Source organism: Boleophthalmus pectinirostris, unplaced genomic scaffold (assembly GCF_026225935.1).
Source record: "Boleophthalmus pectinirostris isolate CB_2022bp ecotype Guang Dong unplaced genomic scaffold, ASM2622593v1 HiC_scaffold_1, whole genome shotgun sequence".
Taxonomy (NCBI): Eukaryota; Metazoa; Chordata; class Actinopteri; order Gobiiformes; family Gobiidae; genus Boleophthalmus; species Boleophthalmus pectinirostris.
The window spans coordinates 26,671,479-26,693,174 of NW_026570970.1; the positions used below are offsets into that span (position 1 = coordinate 26,671,479).

A 21,696-nucleotide genomic window follows, 5' to 3' on the forward strand; every position below is an offset into this window, starting at 1 on the left:
AAAAACTGGTGTGAATGTCTCTGTCCAGACAATCAGAAATAGACTTCATGAGGGTGGCTTGAGGGGTAGTGAGCCCTCTGCTCACCGCCCAGCTCTGTGGAGCTCTATTGGCACTTGTTTAACCATACTAGAATTGGCAAGTCTGCCACTGGTACCCTGGGCTTTTCACAGATGAGAGCAGGTTCATCCTGAGTACCTGTGATAGACGTGAAAGAGTCTGGAGAAGACAAGGAAAACGCTGTCCATGCAACATTGTTCAGCATGAGCGGTTTGGTGGTGGGTCAGTGATGGTCTGTGGAGGCATATCCATGGAGGGACATACAGACCACTACTGGCTAGAAAACGGTAGTTTGATTGTTATTTGGTAACGAGATGAAATCCTTGAACCCATTGTCCGACCCTGCACTGGTGCAGTAGGTCCTGGGTTCCTCCTCATGGACGACAATACCCAGGCTCATGTGGCAAGGGTATGGAAGCAGTACCTGGAAGATGAAGGGATTGATTCAGTTGAATGGCCCTCACAATCACCTGACTTAAACCCAATAGAGCACCTCTGGTACATTAAGTTTGTGTCTATCAGATGCTTCCAGGTTGCTCCTAAGATTTTAAAGGATCTTAGTGATGCCCTTACACAGATTTGGAAGGACATCCCACAAGACACCATCCGCTGTCTCTTTAGGGGCATGTCACGACATTGTCAAACATGCGTACAAGCACATGGGGGCCACACAAGAGACTGAGAATCATTTTGAGTTGCAGAAATTCAATTTTGGCTAAAAGGACTACCCTACCACATCATTATTTCACTATGTTTTTCAGGGTGTCTATAAAATTAAGCCCTCTGTAGGCTGAAAATATTATTTCCATTAAAAGCAATGGCATCCTTTTGCCCTGTCCATATATATATATATATATATATATATATATATATATATATATATATACATATATATATTTTTTTTTGCTCAATGTATTTACAGAAAGCAATGATTTAAAGCTTCACTGACTTTGGTTTTAATATTTGGCACTCTTTGTTGCAGACCCATCCCTTTATCCAGGGTTAGAGCTAGCACATTATAATATCTTAATAGAAACATGTATCTTGTTTCCTCTTGTTTTGCTCTCAGGGTGAAGGAGCGCTGTGTGCGGGTTCCCCCTGGGTATCAGGCGGAGCTGGTGGTGCAGCTGCTGTGGGTGGATGGAGAGCCTCCTCAGCAGATCACCAGTGTGGACATCAACTCTGCCTACGGCCTGTGAGTCCTGTCCCATCTGCCCCACATGTTTACCCCAGACACAGTGAGGGATGGGCCACAGCATAGCATTAAATTCAGCTGTCTATGGTGACAATTAGGTGACGCTACCAAGTTACAGGTCAGATTCATGAACAGGCGAGCTCATAAGAATGCATATTTTTAAAGGTATTTTAGCTACAAAAACACCTGTGATTTAATAATTGCAATATACATAGGTTTACTACCATACTGTGGAACATTCCAGGCAGAGCAATAACATCTTCACCTTCAGTATGGAGTGAATGAATACACTGTAATGTGCTTTGGGTGTCTTGAAAGGCGCTATATAAATCCAATGCATTATTATTATTATCTCTATGGCGACAAGACACCAGCAGACATAATGTATGTTTAATGTGTGGGAATGCTGGTTTTGTATGTGCAAATACTATGTAGAAAACTTATAGCTCAGTGTTATATTTTATGGCATATTGAAATTCCATAATGTGAAGATATAATTCCCAAGACTACAGCATATTTTGTTGTAGCTTTGTGGTGCTTCAAGTTGGTACAGAGCATTTTCTTTTAAAATTGAAAGCTATTAAAAAAACTATTTGTCCTCCCATTCTTAAAATTGACTGCAGACTGTACAAGTTGGCTGTTGATTATAATAATTACAACAAATTGCAGGTGTTGATTTGCTTGTGCCTTGTACTTGTAACACCTTGTATTGTCAAGTCTGATTTGAGTTGTGGATATCTCATATTATTAATGTCTCTGCTTGTATTTTCTGTAGCCTTGCGTTTGGGAACTGCAATGGCCTGGCCGTGGTGGACTATTTGCAGAAAACCATTTTGCTGTGTATGTCGACGCTGGACCTCTATGGATCCTCAGACCCCTATCAACGCCTTACCCGTTCCCCTCGCAGGAACAGACAGTCCACCTCAGGTAGCACTCAAACTGAAATACTCCAAATGCTGATATTGCAATACATGGGCACACGCTCACTGATGTCTTATATGCATTCATTACATATACAATGCTGTCCTATCTGTCCTTCTCTTCTCCCTCCTTTCACATAGGACTGGGCTAGTCTGTCAAGAATGCCATCCATATTGTTGATTTAATTACAATTAGAGCACATTGATTAAAATCTCTGCATTAAGTAGTTAAAGCTGATTAAATCTTAGATCAGAATAGGTCAAGGGCTTCTGCAGAGGTTTAAAATGTATGTAATTAGTTTATTGTAATGACATGCAAATCAGATTCTGCATTTATTGATGTTTTGGTTTTAAAAAGGGATGGAGACAATTAAAATAGCTTTTTGAAATATTCTTTTTAGTAGTCTCTAATTGACAGTTGCCAAATACAGATAGGTTTAAATTTATGAATGCAAAACTCGACATATTTGATAGATTTATGTTTTTCTTAAGGAAAAAAAATGCTATCAGAACTATTGCTATTGTCTCATTTAATATCAGATTTAACTGCCATTGTCAGAACAAAATTCACAAAATAGGTACTGGGCGGTATGGTGCAACAAAAAATTATGAAGAGAATTATGAACTAAAGATTAAAAAAGGGCATGCATTAAAATAAAGCAAAGAAAAAAAAAATTACTTATTCGACCTACTGATATCGACCCACCTCTCTCTGTCCCCTCTGTGTCTTCTCTGTGACTCTCGCACACACATTAACAAAGCCTTAACACTGTCCATGTCAGTTTGCCTGTCTGCACTATGAGACCAGGTGCATGTAACAGGCTGCATCTCATGTTTGCATTATATGCATGTTGTCTGAGATTTTTCTATGTCTTATGTATTCTTGCTTGAGCATAGACCTGATATGTAGTAAAAGCCACGGGATGTACCAACCCTTATCCTATGTCCCCTTTGTCTCTTACTAATTTTGGTGGAGGGATCTGAAACTCACTGTCTTCTATAAGAATATTCATCCCAGCATTAAAAAACTAACAAATGTGAAGAAAAGTGACCTTAACTAAGTAAGGTTCAGTGTTTAAATATTTAGGCACTTTATATAATCCTTTTAAATGAATATTTGACAGTTTTTTTACCGCGCCGTAGACTGAGACATGACTTTGGTCTTTTTGAAACCACCACTTATATAGTACTGTTGCTTAAGTGCCCGTTATTGACAAGCACAGCACTTAACCTCTTTTTGACTTCCCCTTTTGTAAATGTCTTTGAGTCGAGTCTTTAAAATCAATTTGTAGATGGAGCAAAAATAAGTACCTGTGCTGATATCGAGCTGAGACAAAAGTTTGAACAGTGCCACATAATCGGCTGCCATGACTCTCATGTCTCCACATTTTTACCTGTTCATCAATATATGTCTACTTATACAGCTGTCACAACCTTTTTATTACACAGAAAATGAGGTAACTCTTTAACAGAAGGTGTATTTAATTGTTTATTCATCCCCCCACAAAATGCTATGTATGTTGCAAGTAAATTATCTTCTTTCTCATTGTGTGGCTAGAATAATTACATGTTCAGTTTGTACTTTGTAAGTTAATTATTTTGTACACAACTATATTTGCTGGTAAATAAGATTAAGTTTTGTCCATTACAGCAAATGCAATTATTCTATGAACGATACTAGGAGCCAAGATTTAAAATTAGGAACTGAAAATTTACTTTTAGTAAACTTATACTTATAGTAAACTTTCATTGACAAAATTCTGATACATTGCAAATACATTATAATATAGCATGATTTATGCAAATGCTGTGGTGTAATTTGTGTTTAAGTAGTTGACTCTGGGTTTGTGTTGCAGTAGCGGTCTGTCCCTCCCTGACACTAACTCACTGCTTGTCTCACTTTAATTTGGTCTGATCTTCTCTCTCTCCTCTCCTCTCCCCTAACCTTCTCCTTCTAATTTGTATTATTCATCACATTTTTATTATAATTTCACTTTGTTGCTTTTTATTTCTCAACTTCTTTTGATTTTTACCCCTCTCCCCCTGACTCCCCCTGGTGGCTGGTGGCTGCTGTGGGCATGTGGGGCCTGCCTTACAGAGTTTTGCATGCGCGGCCTGTCTAACTTTTACTCAGATTCAAAGAAAAGGATCCGTACTTCCTACCAGAGTAAGTAGGGCCCTCCCAAAGGTGATGGAGGAGCTGTGTGTGTGAAGTGAACAACAAAACCTCCGAAGCAAAAGGACAAACCTGGAGATGACACGGATCTAAGCAACTTGTAATTTGAATTTTCATTATTGTAAAACTGTATTCCAGTCATGTCCATCGCTATGTCCTTTGCAGAAAGAGTTGGCGAAGTAAGGCCACTTATCAAGATTATATGACCCACTATATCTTAACTGAAGCAAATTTAATCCTGAATAATTTGTTCATTGATTCAACTAAAACTATGTGCTTTTGGATAAAAAGAGAAATTTTAGATTTCTAGGGTGACTGAGAATTTGTAATTGCAAGAAAGAGGAAAGGAATATTTTGTAATTTCACTTAGCTTAAACGCTGATTTCACAATTTCAGACAATGAATAACCATTTATGCCTGTGGGTTCAACTGTAAAACAAACAAACAAAAATAATAAACAATAATAATAAAATACTTGAATGTTTTTTAATTGTAGTTCATAAGACTTACAACTCGCATCAGAAATATTGAAGGTATGTTACTTAGACTTTCTGGTAGAGGGTCCACTGCTTAAGAACATTCCACAGTATGGCATGGAGACATGTAGGTGGCACCACTAGGCCATAACATCTCCATGGAAACAAGCAGGTTGCAGATCCCTTACAGAAAATTAGGTAATGCACCTTTAACTTATTTCTACCCTAATATAATGTCAATATAGATTAAGAATCAGGTTTAGTCGATACTACTAACATTGCCACTGCATTGTTCACAATAGAAACGTATACATACAAATCCTTGTATGTGGTCTGGCCTGTACTCGATGCATGTGACTGAACATTTGACTGATGTGATGTATGTTGTATGTTTATGTTGTTTTTCTCGGTGCGTGTCTCGGCCTCTCCGTCATGAGATCTGCACTGGTGCACTGCTTCTGTCCTCAGATGATTATGCTCATGTTGACATTTGAACACAATACAGTCAAACCTCCAAAATAAGCTCCTGGCATTTAATGAGCAGATTCCAGTGCAGGTCACATCAGGTCACAGTCACTCTGCCCCTCACAACCACTAATTTATTATTACATTCAGAATAGATTCATTCTTTGTTAAATGATACATATTTTGGGGATAACAGATGAGATGCTTGGGTGTATATATAGGGCCTTTTTTGAAAAAATAGCGTGAAAAAGTTGTATTATTTAAACCTGATTCATCATCTGTATTTAAATTGTAGTCAAATAAATGGTTTTAGACCAATTTCTGGAACTGTCTGAACCCAAAACCATCAACTATTCTATCTGTGTGATTTGTTGCGTGGTATTCTTACTAATTAGAAACTAAGAAAATAATACATGTGAATGTAATAGGTTAATGTCTAGATACATTAAAACAACATCTGTAGGTAATATGATTTTGCTGTCATTGTAGCTGGCCAGGCTACAATGGTGTTTAACAGACCATTATGTTAGCACTGTTTCTTTCCCATGTGGTCAGTCTGAGGGGCATTGTGGCTCATATCAAATCAAACTTGACTCTGTGTGACTGCCACATTTAACATGAACTGACAGACTCTATGTACTGTATTTCTTCTTCTCTGTGTTTCTTTCCTCCTCCTCTCCTCCTTCTCTTTTTCCCTCTACCCCTTCTTCTTTCTACGTCCTTTTTTTCATCTTCCCGTTTCTCTTCCTCCCTCCTTCACCTCTACTCCCCTTTGTCTTCCCATCTTCCTCTACATTTCTCCTCTTTCTTTCATTCCTTTTCATCCTCCTTTTCTCCTACTCATCCCTCACGTTCTTTTTCCATCCTTTTCTTCATCTTGCTGCCCCCCTCTACCACGTTTCCTTTCCAATTCTTCCTCTTACTTTTCTTTTTCTTCCGCTTCTCGACTTCTCCCTCTCCTTTTTCTACCCCCTCTTTCTCATCCAGGCCTTACTGAACTTTCTGACAACCAGCAATCCATTGACATGGAGAGGAGCCGCTCGCCCACCTCAGGTAAACCACTACTCTCGCAATCACACACAGATACTTCGGCCAAAAAACACACCGCCACATTTACAGGACTGCACTCTGACCTGCTGGGAATACACTCCTTGGAATTGTATCAATCTTGGAACTATTGTCTATTGAAGTTTATTATAGATGTTCTTTCTTAATATCCTACTACTGATACTTTGCAGTGATATCACATTGTGGTGTTCTACATATATACTCTAATGGTGGAATGTGAAGGACTTATCATGGAGACACAATGCATACATTAGCACTTTCAAAAAAGTTTTAAAATCTGAAAACTCCAGAAAATAAAAAAATGGATTCAAACAACACATTTTTAGGAGCCTATGATCAATATGAGCATTCTTGTCCTGTTGAATTTGATTTGCAGTGGTGAGTGTGAGTAACTGAAAAGCCTTTGGCTAATGCTAGCCAATTTGTGACTGTCATTTTATGTGTGAGACTTGTTTAACAGCACAAATCAGCTCACCTGTTGTAGTTTCAGCTAAGTCAGTTCTTTATGGTCAGATTGTGTTAAAATAAAGATTAAAGTCTAATAAAGCCTCAGACAGAGCAGTGCCAACAGTTAGCATTATGCCCAGGGAATGTTGATGACATCAGCTGCAAAGTATCGGGAGTTGCTCAGCTTCATATGGGATGGTATTGAGAAGCCATTGATTTAAATTATGTGCAGAATATCATTTGTTCATATGTTTCAGTTTCCTGTTTCGGCACCATTTGGAGTACTTTTCAGCTTGAAGGAGAAAACATTTTGTTTTGAATTGTTAATTGCTATGGCAACAGTACTAATTCTTCTGAAACCCATGAAGTCCCAAAAACATATTTTGTTAAATAGATTTTCTTCCTCCCACCATCCAAAATTATTCTAATTATTTCAATTTTTTTCCTCTTATCTTTTCTTGCCTGCCATCTTCTCCTTCCAGCAGTTATCTGATTGTGAAATATTTGCAGATTGAATTTGTGCCATGATGATTATTTGAAGCTTATGACATTTAAATGTTGCTGACTCATTTTTAAAATAATAATCATGCCATATCTTTGGCTCTTAGGATTAAGGAAGCTCGCGATAGTGTTGAAATATTGATTGGTATCACCTAAGATTAATAATTGAGGAGCTTTGAGTTGTGCTGTCAGTTAAATATTTGTTAGACGGATTGCAGAGGTTGACTTGGGCTGTGTAGAGGGTGTGTGTGTGAGGAAAGTGTGAGCATAAAGCTACTGTCCCCTATGTTTGTATTTGATTATATATTTATTGTGTCCTGGTTGGCTACGTTAGAAATGTGTTTGAGGACAGCAATCTGAAAAAGACCAAGGTGCAACACTTTCCATGATTTTGTGTAAAGAACAGTAGTAGTTTCCACAAATGGGAACGGAAAGGTCAAACCATGGAAAGTGTTTCCTGTGAATGGCCAAAGTGGTCTGTCCTTGTGTCATCTGAGGTTTGAAATATTGAATAAAAACACTTTCCCGTGAATTGATGTGAGTTTGTTTTTATATACGCATTTTTCAAGAACATGTCATACTATATGTTAGGGTGTAAAATGTGAATTTTTTATTTTAGTTTTACACACCTGATCTGACTTAATATTGCCTGAAGGATACAATTAGTACAAAACTTCATTTTTGTCAGTGGTGTGGAATGTGCAGAAATACATACATTTACTGCCAAAAAGGATAAGACATACAAGATTTTTTTGTTTCATAAACATAAATAAGACCTCTGTGTTGTGTTTAACACAAAGTCCATTATATTCCTCCCAATTCTATACTCTGCACCAAACCACATGCCTTTACTGCAAGATTGGACCTGTCTGTTAAAAAGCCCCCAAGTAAATCATTGGCAATTTGTAACAACATTTGAGGAAGATTCAATTAAAATTTGATTAATTGCACTTCCCTAATTCATTGCCTTATGTTGTTTACAGTTACCAGATGCAAGCTACAGATTTTATCATTTATGTGTCTGTAATAGATTACAAACCACAGTGCTTGTACGTGTAATATCAGTAAGTAGACTGTCAGCTGGAGTTGCTCAACACAGGGAATTTGTGCAAGACTTTTGACCTTGAGGGAGCTGAACCAGAAGCATCTCTAATATTTACAGAAGGAGGTCCAAATAAAGAAAGACTCCCATGAGCTGCAGTATAAAGGAAATGTCTTGTTGATACCAGAGGCTACACTGCTTCACCAATGTATTCTTATTACAGTCAAGTATACCAAAACAAAAACACAAAAAATTCTTATATCAATTCATTTAGTACATAATCACACATATTTGTACAAACTGTGAACCAATGTTACTTATTTTTCTAGTGAAGAAGTTACAGTATATTTTGTTTGGGGAGAAAGGGAGCATGCCTAACATCTGTAGCTGCTTAAAATTTTATAGTTGGAGACTGTGCCAAAAGAGCTGAGAAAACCTGGACTCCATGTTCTGAAAGAGATAGTGGATATTTCCTGTTGTTAATATGTAAATGAGAAGTATCTTTTTATCCGACTTTCTGTTATAGTTGTTTCACAATAGTACAAATATATATATATATATATATATATATATATATATATATATATATATATATATATATATATATATATATATATATATATATATATATATATATATATATATATATAGGCATAGTATGAAAAATTGTAGTTCAGATTATAGATCCCAAGACAATGGTTTCCAGGTGAGTTTGTAATTTTGTATTAATCTAAGTATTCTATGCATTCAAGGTTTTAGTTTGGGTTTGGGCATAATATAGTCCTGGGTCCGTAGTACTGATATTCAGAGCCTCTAAAGAGAAAGAGTAATACTTTATTGATCACAACGGCAATGTGAAATCTAAAATTGCACAGGTTTTGAAAAGTTTGAGAGCAAATTATGTAGAACTTTGATGTATTTGTGCAGATAAACCTGGTTTCATAATCCAGCAAGGGACAAACAAGACCAGATGTCATAAACACAGTCCATAATTAGTGAAATGTGTTTTAGCAAAAATCTAAGTGTCTTTTGGTCAGAGTTGAAGCTATTTGTTTAATGCTCATAAACATGCCTTTTCTTTTTTCCACTGGATTTGTGCTAACCTTTTTATTCAGTACTTCAGTACTGCACATCTCATTGCCACATCAACATTAGCAGCAATCCTTTTTTAATAAATTGTTGGTCTTAAGGTCAGACATTTATAGAAGGATTTAGTGTGTAAAGACCCTCAACGCTTTGAGGATATTATATGTCTGAGGACTTGTCTACACCAAGGTTTTTCAGTTTGAGGTGTAGGGGACACTCATGAAACAAAAGCTTTCAAATTTAAAATACTCCATAGATTCACTTGAGTATTTGTTTTGATTGGGTTTAGTACTGGTTATTAAATCTAGTCTAGTGCTGGTTTAGTCTTATTCTTTTGTAGTGTCCAGGTGTAGTCTTGATTTGGACTGTTGTTGGTGTACTCCTAGTTCTTTTTGATACAAATAAGTAGGTACACTTAGTTCAGTAGTTTGACTAGAGTTGGACAAGATAATACTACTTTGAAAGGCAGATATTGTTAGGTTGGAGTGTACCTGAAAAGTTTGTGAGCGAGCCTGCCCTGCCTTTTCTACCAAAGCACAGTTGAATAGTGTTGTTTTTTGCGTACTGTCCCCTCCTAATGCTCCTCCTTGTTTGATTGTTAAGTGATGGAGAGTTATTCTTTTTGAACATTTGCCATCGCAAGAGCACAGAGACATAATGGTAAAAGCAGGACGACTTGTTCTTTGCTGTCGCTGCAGAAAGCTTTGTTATGTGGCTGGGTCATGGTCATTTCGTCCCATTACGTTCCTGTCATTTACTAATTGGAGACACAGAGGCAAAGAAAGAAATGGAGAGGCTGAATGAGAGAGATGAAGGAAAACCACAGGGACAGAGCCAGCTTGACAAGCTCTAATAAAAGGCCTAGGTCACTTTAAGAGATTCGAATGATGTCTAATATAATATAAATGAATATGTTTTAGATGGACAAGTAAGGGTGGAGTCAGACTGGTCATTTGGACTGTACAAGTTTTAATTATTTTAGATGGTGCATTATGTTCTGAGTATAATAAGAATGTCCATGCCCCTTCTCTCCTCTCAGTTTCTTGAATCCTGCAGTGAGACAGGGCCTTCGTCTTCAAATACATATTTCTCTTGTGTAGATCAGCACTGCATAGACAGCAAGTTTTAATATACTGTCAAATTATGTTGATAGCAATTTGTGTAAATTTAAGAATCTTGCAAAATATTTGCAATAAGTATATACATAATGGAGATGAAACCAAAATATTGCACCAAGTTGTTTCCAAGCTTGACCACATTATCCTGCATACCTCAATTAACACAAATAGGCAAGATCTACATTTTTGTCCCATAGCTGACACTATATATTGCCAAAGGTGCAGAGTTCACTTTTCACCCTTCTCTTTGGCCATTAGAGATATTGTTAGCTTGTTGCTATGTGCCACACCGGGCCTCTCATGAACCATATAGACGTAGTGGACAGCTTATTAAGAGAACCAGTCTTCCCAATTCCCGCAGTGTGTCAGTAACTATAGCTTCATCCCTCTCACCTTTTCTTTACACTTATTTTTACCTGTTTTCCCAGATTTCTGCGGTCATTAGAGGTCTGGTAATTGGTCTTGCTGCCTTGTCCACTGGGTTGGCTTGTCTGTTTAGCACCCATAGGTCTGTTGTTTTGGAGGTTGGGGGTTGCTCTCTGTGTGACTGCAGATTGACTAACGCAAGGACATGCCAAGGAGGGCTATACCTGTCTGACCCAGTGGGATAAATATAGCTCAGGGCATGTCACCAAAGCAGAGATGGGCGCAGGTTTACAAAGGAGAGTTTGAACTGCCACCTGCCAATGCTGCTGCCAACTAGAAAGATCTAATTAGTTCAAAAGAGAGAAAGAAATATTTTGGAGGAAATGCTATTGTAATTTTGCCCATCTTGGGTCATACCAGGTTTTTTGTTTTGATAATGCATCCACTGCTGATGCAGTGAGACTCTAGTCTTTATAATCTATTATGTAAAGAAAAAGGTATCAAATTTATTCTAGCATACTTGTCTAGTGGCAAATCTGAATAAGTAAGTATAAAATATAGGGTGTGTCCATACTTTTTCTTGTTGTTCAGTTTAAGCCTGGTTAAGTCCTAGTGTAGACCTGTTTAGGTTCTGCTCTAGAGTTGGTTTAGTACTGGTTTAGTCCTTGTGTTGTCATGGCTTAGTCCTGGTGTAGTCCAGATTTAGTTCTGGGTTTAGTCACAGTTTAGTCTGAATTTTTATGTAGTCTGTGTGTGCAAGTGTGAACACAGCCTTAGTGATATGGGTGATACCAGTGACGTGTTTCTAATACCAAGTAAGAGTAAGACTGGTGTAAAGATGTGTATGCCATAATGATACCAACGTATTGGATGGAATTGAATGGAATTTCATGTTCTAACCTTGTGTGCTCCTCCAGTGTAAAGCTATTACTACAAAAAAAGAACAAGTTTATGAGTTTTTGACACATACAACCATTGAAGTCACTTAAAATATATACATGAAACTAAAGTACTTTAATAGCATTCAAAATGAGCTTTGGTATTTGTTCAATAAACTTTAAGACGTTGATTCAACATTAAGTCACACTGATTTAACTGAAAAAAGTTCCAGTCTAGTTTCTCCGAAGAGTTTGAGTAAATTTGTTTGAAGTGGATTATTTTACCAAACTTTTCCGGCTCTAACTCATCTTAGAGGGCTGAAGAGGGAACCAGATCTTCTCTCTGTCTGTGCTCCCATTTACTTTTATTGCACAATTGGTATTTCAGCTTCACTTTGTGTTTGACGTGTGGTGTAATGGATCTGATGTACTAAGGCTCTCTTAAGTGGGAAAACTGCAGGAAGAAGTGTCTATTTTAGGTGTTACTGTAGAGTGGACTCCTGCCACGCTTCAGCAAAAGGCACGTCGTAACACTGCTGCCAGGGAAATTACTGTTATTTTGTGATACAAAAATCTGTGATTGTATTGGTCACTGTGGTAGAACTTACACTAGGAACAATCAAATAAAAATGTAATTGAGACATTGTTGAAGCAAGTAAAAATTCAAAGAGAAAAAAATATGACAAGTGCTATTGTGTGGTATAGTAGTTGGTGATGTAGTCAAAGATTTTTTTAATGAACAACAATATTACTGGTAATAGCTTACTGATTGCATCCTAATTTGTTTCTGAAATAGTGACTTCAAGTACGTAAGTATTTTTGTTGCAATCTAGTAAATTTAAATAAGTTAGGACTCATTGGAATCATTGGTTTAAATTTTTCTAAGCATTATTCATTGTCTGGAACTGTGACTGCAGTAGTAATAGTAGTAGTGGTAGTGGTTGTCAAAATTTCAAAAAAAGTAGGGACATATAAGCTTGGTTGCAGCCATTTGACATTGCATCAATTGTCTTGATCATCAGAGATATTGGATCTAAACATTACTGAATGTGTCCTAATAGTCGTTTATAAAATTTATATTAAAAATTACAATAAAAAATCTCTTCCTCTATTTTAACCCTGTTTTTTCTTTCCAGTTACTTTCCACTCTCCCCAGTCCAGCTGCATGTGTCTCCCCTGTGGGCCTGAACAGTTTGTCTGTGTTTTGTTGGGTTCCAGTTCATTACCCCAGCTCCCTCCACAATGACCCCCGCGTCCTGCCCGAGCCTGTGGCCAGTCTGAGAGCCAGCCACCACAGTCCAGTCTTTTACTTACTGGACAATGGTAAGAAGAGGGGAGGACTGAGACCCCTACCAAAGACATAGACATCTGCCTGTTGGTTTTGATGCATAATTCATACAGAGGAGTGAGAGGAGAGCCTCACTCATGCACTGTGCATGCTAGTATGCTACCACACTGTGAGCAACACTGTCTATAACAGTAAAGTACTATGACATAATGGCAGATATATAGTAGGCTGTGTGTGTTAGCTCTAGTTGAGAATAGGCATCTCCTGCAATTTGTGGGTCACATGACAACATGACATCTTCTTGACTCCCTGAAAACTTTTCCTATTCAAAAGAGATAATGTTTTGATTAGAAAATATAATTTCTATGTCAATGAACACATTGTTATAACTAACATTTGTTCTGTATTTCTTTGACTCCCAGCGCAATATTTTGGGAAATACTGTTTTAGTTTTTTCTGTTGAAACAAAACCACAAGACACCTTTTTGCCAAACTACATGATATCTCATTATTGAGAGCCAAAACAAACAAAAAACTTTTTAACCTTAACTATATATTGATATAAGAAAAATATCTACTTATGTCATAACTCATGGACATATATAAAATAAATATATAGTGAGTATTAAAATATTTTTAAAAGGCAATTAACCACTTTTATCATTGTACTTACATGGCATTCAAAGCTAGAGCTAACATACAAACCTATTCTACAACCTATAGACGGATTATTTGTTTATCAATACAGTGGTTGCGCATGCAGCCTGAGTGCAGAAAGCGCCGCTGTCTGTGCAGAAGTTGCAACACTACCTAGTGCTGTTGTCAGCACACTGAAACAGTGATAAAACAAGATATGATGCTAAATTAACATTAGTTAGTGGAATGCATCTTAATGGCTCGTATGCGTTAAATGCAAGTGAGGGCGTAAATGACTAGAAGAAATGGCTCTAGTTTCAGTAGTTGGACATCCACTCATAACTTATCAACACACCTAGCCCTGCCCCTGGGAAAGCCTAAAATATGCTGAAATCCTACAAGACACTGACATGATACCAGACAGGACAGCGGCTCTTTCTGAAGGAGACATGCGCAGTAGCGTGCAAAGTGATGTAGTCTGATAATCCCTCTATAGAACTAATACTTCACTGTAACATTATGGAACCACTGCACATACATAGAATATGCTTTGCCCTATCTGCTGTAACATACAGCATATTGAAATACACAGTTTAGTGGCATAAATGTTGACAGCAGACTCACATCTTGGTTGCTTGCAGTGTACAGAGCTGACAGGGGTTAGCTGTGGTGGTCTCCTGTGCTTGTGTGTGTGGTGGGCTGCTGGCGTTGCATTGTCTCTCTGTCCCGCTGCAGAGGCCAGATCGGAGCTGGGCCTGGGATCATCCATCATTTAGCTTCAGTGTGAGGCAGGAGCTCTGGACAGAGGGAGAGAGCTTGTCTTTCTCCTCCTCCTGTCTCTAGTCTGTGTACTGTGCAGGTTTTCATTGTTACTAGTCTTACAGTCAACATGCTTCTGATATGAGAGGCTAACTGTGTCTCTGGCTGTGTCCTCCTGTTTGTCACTAACTACACAGTGTCATCTTGTTGTCCTCTTGGCTAACATTCATCACTGTCTTGTCTAATAACCGCATGGTGCCCACTGTGTAGCCAGCTGCTGTGCTGATAGATAAGACTTCAGCTTGCTTTGTGCTATCACTGTGGTAACTTCTAGACTGTAGTTTTCTGGCTCCTGGAATAAAACAGTGTTTCTTCCACAGACTTGGAATTACTTTAAGATCTATAATCTATTATAATAAAAAGAAGAAAAATACTATGGGACCTAAAAGCTCAGACTACTGTAATCAAACTTTAGCAGCAACAATCGTGAAGGAAACACTGAGGGACTAAGGTACATGGTAAGATTCTGAGATCATAAAAAAGGCAGATACAAAAGCAGCTAAGTTAAATAAGTTTTATATGGTTTGTAATTAAAGTTCTAATAACTATAGTGCAAGATGTATAACAATAAATGTACTGGCCTACTGTAATGGTACATGCAGCCCCACATGGTTCTGTTTGCTGATAATATACCATCTCACACTATGCCACTGACAAATATATTTCATTAAAATCAAGAGGAACCATCTAAACCAGTTTTATTTAAAGGAACATGCCTTCGATGTACACTCTTTCAAGGAAAGAAGTAGCAGAAGTACCAAGTACGAGCATACAAATCACAGTAGTATCACGTTCAGTGGTCATTAAGCAGAGTTCATCCTCGTTCATTATTTCAGACACAACACAAATGACAGATTTGACCTCCTCTCCTCTGATTCATCTTAACTTTAACCTTTGCAGTCCTCTGCAAAATGCTTGCAAAATGTTTTAACCTGTTCTTTTGTTTCCCTCTGATTTTATTGACACCCAGTGGTGTCATATTTATTTGTGTTTCATGTGGGACCCCCAGGCCTGCAGCCCCAGTACTTACCCTCAGTTTGCCTTTTAACCCCAGTGCTCCTGCCCCTGGCTCTGCTTTAGGCCTGGGACAGTGCAGAGCATGTGTGGAGCTGTGCCTGTCATGTGCATGTCCTGATTCTGTTCACTTCAGTGATTTGCTTTGGTTTGGTTTGCTTCATCCCTTCTTATGTTTGCATATTTTCTATTATTTCATCCTTTTGTTTTGAAAGGATTAACTGGTGCTTTGTTTCCTATGCTTTTGTTTCAGTAAAGGGACCCGGCAGAAAGTTAAGTCTGCCCACAGATCTTAAGACTGATCTTGGTACGGTAGGCCAAAGCCAGCAGTTTTCCTTTGCCTTATTATTTTATGCTTTTGTCAGGCTTTTATCTTTCTTTCCTTTCTATTTTGTTTTCCTTCAAACTTCCTCTGTTCAGTTGTGGTCACTCTCTCTTCTGCAGCACATGACTCCACTGGCCTGAAGTGTGTTTGATTTCACTGTTGTCTCTCTGTTCTTCTACATTTTGCAAGTGTTTCTAAAGGTGATTTTACTCATGGTCATTCTTTAAACCTGAGACCTTTCTGCTTTATCATGATTGGGCCCACAACTTTTCCTTCATAACAGCTTTGCTCTAAAGTGATCGGGTTGTATGCTACTTTTCATCATAACTGGACCATCTTTGACCATTCACATCAGGCAGAACCCATCATGCCTCTCCACATAACCACATGAACTCTGAATCACAGGTTTCCCTTTGCTTTTCAACATGCTGTCTGTTTTCTAACACACAATGCCTGGTTTTACTGCATTTTGACTTGAAGTGATTTGTTTTGGTCAATGATGTTTGAGTAAACGTTTACTGTTTTAGGGACTACACATACAGTAAGCAGTGTGGGTTATAACTTGTAATTTGACAGATTTTTATATATATTTATTTATTTATTTTTATTTTTTTAGTTTGGTAATTTGATCTGCAAAGATCACCAGTACTGGTTTACGCATAAAGAGATATAGTATAGTAGAGTACATCTGTGAGTTTAATCTGGATATTCTTAATGTATGTGTGTCTAGCCAGTGGGTTTGTGAGATAGAGAACAAAATATCTCTTTTTCAAGTTTGAATAACTAAACATTTATCATGTCACCATGAGGCCTTCACTCTGTATTTCCTGTCCTGCTCCAGTGCAGCCCACGCCGCTGTGACAAAGGGCAAGTGTTGCTCTCTGAGGTTTTCCATTGTTGAAAATAATTTGTGTTTTTACCCAAACAAACAATAGCTCTTGATATGACGCTGACTCAGGCCGGGCATGTTTACTGTCCTCACAGACTGAGAGAGCCGTCACAAGAAGCAGTTAATTACAGCTGTGTAAACTGTGGTGCATTGCTCTGCACAGAGCTTTGTGTCTCTCATTTAGAAGAAAAAGGGATCTGATCTAAACTAATTATTTTGCACTCACACCATCCCTGTACACTTGACAGCCTGTTTTTCATAACAATAATACATGTGAAACAAAATGGCCCAAAACAGAAAAATCAAAGGACAACTTGCATGTCAATAATTTATCATATCACAAGATTCCATGGCAATTTGATTTGTAATCTGAAGTATTGCTTCGATGAACAAAATATACAGACCAAACCAACTGGAGATAAAAGAAGTGTGTAAATCTGAAAGGGCATCTGCCACAAACATCGCTGTTTCCAGCATCTTTCTCCTTGTTCCATATTTAACTTCTGCTGATGCACCAGACCTGTCACTCTGTCCCCTCCCTTTACCACCATCAAACTGTTAACAATGATAAACCTCATTGATTTGCTCCTGATGCTGTCTCTATATCCAGCCTCACAGCTAAATGACTCAGATGCAGTTTCCTTGACAAACGTAATATCGGCCTCTGCTGATCTGCAGATCTTTGTTTAAAGCTGAAGGTGCTGAGGTTGGATATCGTAGCATTAGGAGGAGCTGTCTGAATAAGTTTCATTTCTCCTCTCTCCTCCTGTTTGCTAATGCTTTGCCGTTGTTGCAGATCATGTGAATGGACATTGCACGAGCCCCACCTCCCAGCCCTGTTCGGCGGGGAAGCCCCGCGTCCCTGTGGCTCCGGAGGGGAGGCTCGCCCGCAGAGGCCCTGGCCGACCGCCCTTCCGAAAGGCCCAGTCTGCTGCTTGCATGGAGATCTCTTTGCCTGTGTCCCACACTGAAGGTGTGTGCTTGTCCCCTCCCTCTAACATCCCTACCCTCCTAACAAGTGCATGCATCCTCTCCCCGCGGGGTAAGTGGATTAAGACTTGTTACACCCAAAACACAGGCAAGCACATGCTAATGCATGTTAGCAGCCTGCAACATTCAGAAACAACATATAAGATAAAAGTGAAATATTATCAGAATCTGTTTTCATTTATATTTATGTATTTACATCACATTGTTGTCGAACAGATATAACGTTTTAAATACTTGTAGTATATTTTACTATACTGTGTTTTTTAATATAAGCTCTACTTAACCATTATAATTGACAATAGAAATTAGTAAAATTATATTTTATATAATTTTATATATTATAAGACCACAAATTCCCCACACTGCAACTTGCATTAGCATCCATCTTGGATATAAATGACTAATCTTTTGCCTGACTGTAGAATGCAAGACATGCTCCTTGCATTGTGTTTGTGCTTGTTTTAACCATATCGGGCCTTACGGTTGGTGCAATGACTTTCTTATCTTTCTTTATTCTGTTTATTTAACATGAGTTTTCTTTCAGCGCACACATATGGTTTGATGTGTAATCATGTAATCCTGTGTGCACTTGTTTTCTCTTTCTTTAAGGATCTTCACCAGACATTTTAACAGAAGCCCAAATGATTAAGCTATTTACATTCAAAACATACTTCCTATTCTTTTGGATTTCATTTGTCAAGTCCAACAGGTGCTTTCAGTTTGAACAAAGCGTATCTTTAAGTCTGATTTGCTCTATATGGCTTCCTGACATTTCCCATTGACAGTTTTGACATTTTTGCTCTTTCATTAAATTACCTTTTTCACAACTTGAACCCTGCCATCTACAATCTGACCCTCCCAAGTGTCACATCCATGATCTGTGTGGGAGTGTGTGTCCGATGTGATTTAGTGTGTAATTTGTCTTTGTGTTTTATAGTTTTCCTGCCTGGCAAATCCAGAATAATATCTCTGTATTTTCTATACGGTCTAATACCAGTGTGGTCCCCATTCACTTGATATCAGATTTGTTTATTTCAGTAATGCATGTGAAAAGAAGGAGCTCGTTGGTCACAGATCATTCACAAATAAAATCAAATAGATCTCACCTCAGATTAGAGTTTAGTGATTCTACTGATTCTTATTGATTCTGCAGACCACTACCAAGGCAGTGAGAAAGATAACCAAAAATTCTTTAAACTCTAGATTCTAGAGTTAAAGATGTACCATGTAAATTTTCTTGTAACCTGTCTCCATGGGGATATTATTATTGTTTCCTGGAATATTTCACCATATTGATTTAACATCTTTCTCAGTTCAAATGTGTGTGGACCCTGTTCATTGTACAAATACATGTTTTAAGAGTTATTTTTGTGATCAAACATCTGTAATGGAATAATATAGACAAGTTTAATACTGTGGAATATTCCAGGAAAAACAATAACATCTCCATGGCACAAGTAGGTGGTGAAATTTCCCACCAGAAAAGTCACATTGTGCACCTTTAAAAGGTTAATGCTTTGTCCCTTAAACTACACAAACTGTATCCCAGGATGCTGATCCAAATGATTAACTGAATCAAGTCCAAAAAAAGTCCTATATTCTTTGCCTTGCATATATTTGCCATATTATTTACCAGCTGTCATCTGTTTTGATAAAGGTCTTTGTTGATAGATATAGATTACAATATAGAGAAAGTTTAGTAGTAATCTGTATCAAGAGGTTTCGGCTCCCAGCCAGAAGCCATTTATTGATGGTACTGGCTAGAAGCACTGGGAATTCAGGCCAGTACAATCAACTGAAAATGGCTTCTGGATAGGAGCCGAAACGTCTTGATCGCAAAAACAGTCCAGATGAGTACTGATGAAACCTTCTCTACATTGAATCACTCCTGGATGAACAAAGGACTACACCCTCTCATAGATTACAAAAGTGTCTGTACTATCTTTGTCAACATGAGGCAGAATAGCAGTCATTTAAAACAGCTATAGAAAGTGCTATTTTCAATATTGACATTGAACACTGAAGTGGCAAGAAATTGCCTTTATATGGGTGCAGCATTTATCGTATGTATGAGCACTTAGCCTGTCTCTGCTATTTCCCTGTCATGTTCTCCTATCTCTCCCCTTTCACATTTGCATAAAGTGAAGACTGCCACAGTGAAATACTACTGGAACTAGACAGATTTTCACTTTGAGGTTTTAAAGTGCCACTCAAGTCATGGCCATTTTGTGAGCAGAGAAAATGAAGGACGAGGAGTGCCGACTTTGGACAAAGAGGATGACCCATAAAACTAGAACAGTCTGGATAAGGTAGCTTTAATATTAGTAAAGATTAGTGAAAATAGACTTTTGTCATTTTAATCCAACTCATCATCTCTCTACCCTGGCCCTTTCACATTAGGTTATTAAGGTAATTTACACAATTATTATTATGCTCTCCAAAGTAGGGCCTATTAGGATTATGAAATTGGTTGAAGAGGAAAATAACAGCTTTCTCTAATTTGCTGGTTAAGTGTTCGACTGACTTCAGCACAAACCTTGTATCTCAAAGTCGTTTTACATAAACTTCATTACACGTTATTGAAATTTTCTGCCTGCTACTTAAAGTGTTCAATGTTGTTTGAATAGTGTTTTAATGTAGTTTCCTTAATTCATTATTATCTCATTTTGCTAGCAACCTCTTCCCTGTAAAGCATAATGCCTGTTTACTTATTTCTCATTACTTATTCATTTCTGCATCAAACGTGTAACTAGTTATTCGTAACCACATAATTTCAGCAAATTTTTATTCTTCCAATTTCAGAGAATGATATTGCTTTTCCTTTTTGGCCCTTTAGACTTTATTTGACACCATAGTGAATAGTGACTGACCTGGTGGGCAGAATAGGCTTAAATGTGATTTTTTTTAATGTACAATTGAAAGTACAGTTGTTGAAATGCACAATTGCACTATTAAAATGTGCAATATATATTCACTTACAAATATTTGTTTATTTATTTAGATTCTCATCAAACTGACAGCTACTCTTCTCAGAAAAAAAATACTGTCAAAAAACTAATTCCATACATTATTACTTTTAAAATCTTATATCACATAAACAATTCATATATTATAGGTTAAGCTTCTGTGATCTTTTTTTTTTAAATCTTGAACAACAACAGACAGTTACAAACCACATCAGCTTAGTTTTGCAGTCAAGCTTGCACCATTGTTGAATAAGTCTAATAAAATTTGTTAGGTTACGTAGTCTTGGTCCTTTCTTCCACTGCACATAAGCTTTAGAGGGATGCTGATTTATCATTAAAAGTCTGTATTTGCAACAACTCTTCCTGTATTTGTGCCTGTCATTGCAGGTCTCTCAGTTGAGCTGTGATTCGTGACTGACTCAGTAACATTGAGCCGTGGTCAGCTCACGACAGTCTGATCCTCTCTTTAGGAGTCTAGCGCCGACTGGCCCCAAAATGTCACCCTCAGCACCCTACAAACCATCGCACCTAAAGGACAGGTGCTGGGAAAAGGCTGAAAGAGATAGATTTTTAGATTTTAGGGATTACTTGAAGAAGGCATGTAATCCTTTTGTCTGCTTTATACTTATAATCAATGACAGTCACTAATCTTTATTTTGGACATTTTGAAATCGCAATATTGATCTTTGAGAAACAGGTCTTAGCTCTTAAGTTGATTTTGCATTGTGTGTCTCCTCTAAATAATATAGGCCAATTTTTTGACTATCCATAAATAACTTCAGTGATAGCTTGCTTCCTATCATTATAGCTTTCCATAGTCTACTAAATTTGAAGTAAAAAACAAACAAACAATAAAGATGTTGCCTTTAAATATTTGCTATTTAGATCAATGCATTTTCTACTATACTGAAAAGGAAAATGGAAAAATACTGTAAAACATTGCAGTGTAGTAGCTGCTTACTAAATTACATTC

The 21,696-nt window shown here is 37.6% G+C and overlaps 1 protein-coding gene across 2 annotated transcripts in view; it reads left to right on the forward strand.

Annotated features, from left to right (window-relative positions):
* Positions 1-21,696, forward strand: part of stxbp5l (syntaxin binding protein 5L) — a 195,434-nt gene that overhangs the window by 159,799 nt on the left and 13,939 nt on the right. Inside the window, exons 17-21 of one of the 2 annotated variants that reach the window (XM_055150169.1) lie at positions 1,128-1,253; positions 2,029-2,183; positions 4,272-4,340; positions 6,278-6,343; positions 17,564-17,740. In XM_055150169.1, coding sequence (XP_055006144.1) covers positions 1,128-1,253; positions 2,029-2,183; positions 4,272-4,340; positions 6,278-6,343; positions 17,564-17,740 — 593 coding nt within the window. The remainder of the gene's footprint in view (positions 1-1,127; positions 1,254-2,028; positions 2,184-4,271; positions 4,341-6,277; positions 6,344-17,563; positions 17,741-21,696) is intronic. The other variant, XM_020920397.2, reaches the window with a different exon arrangement.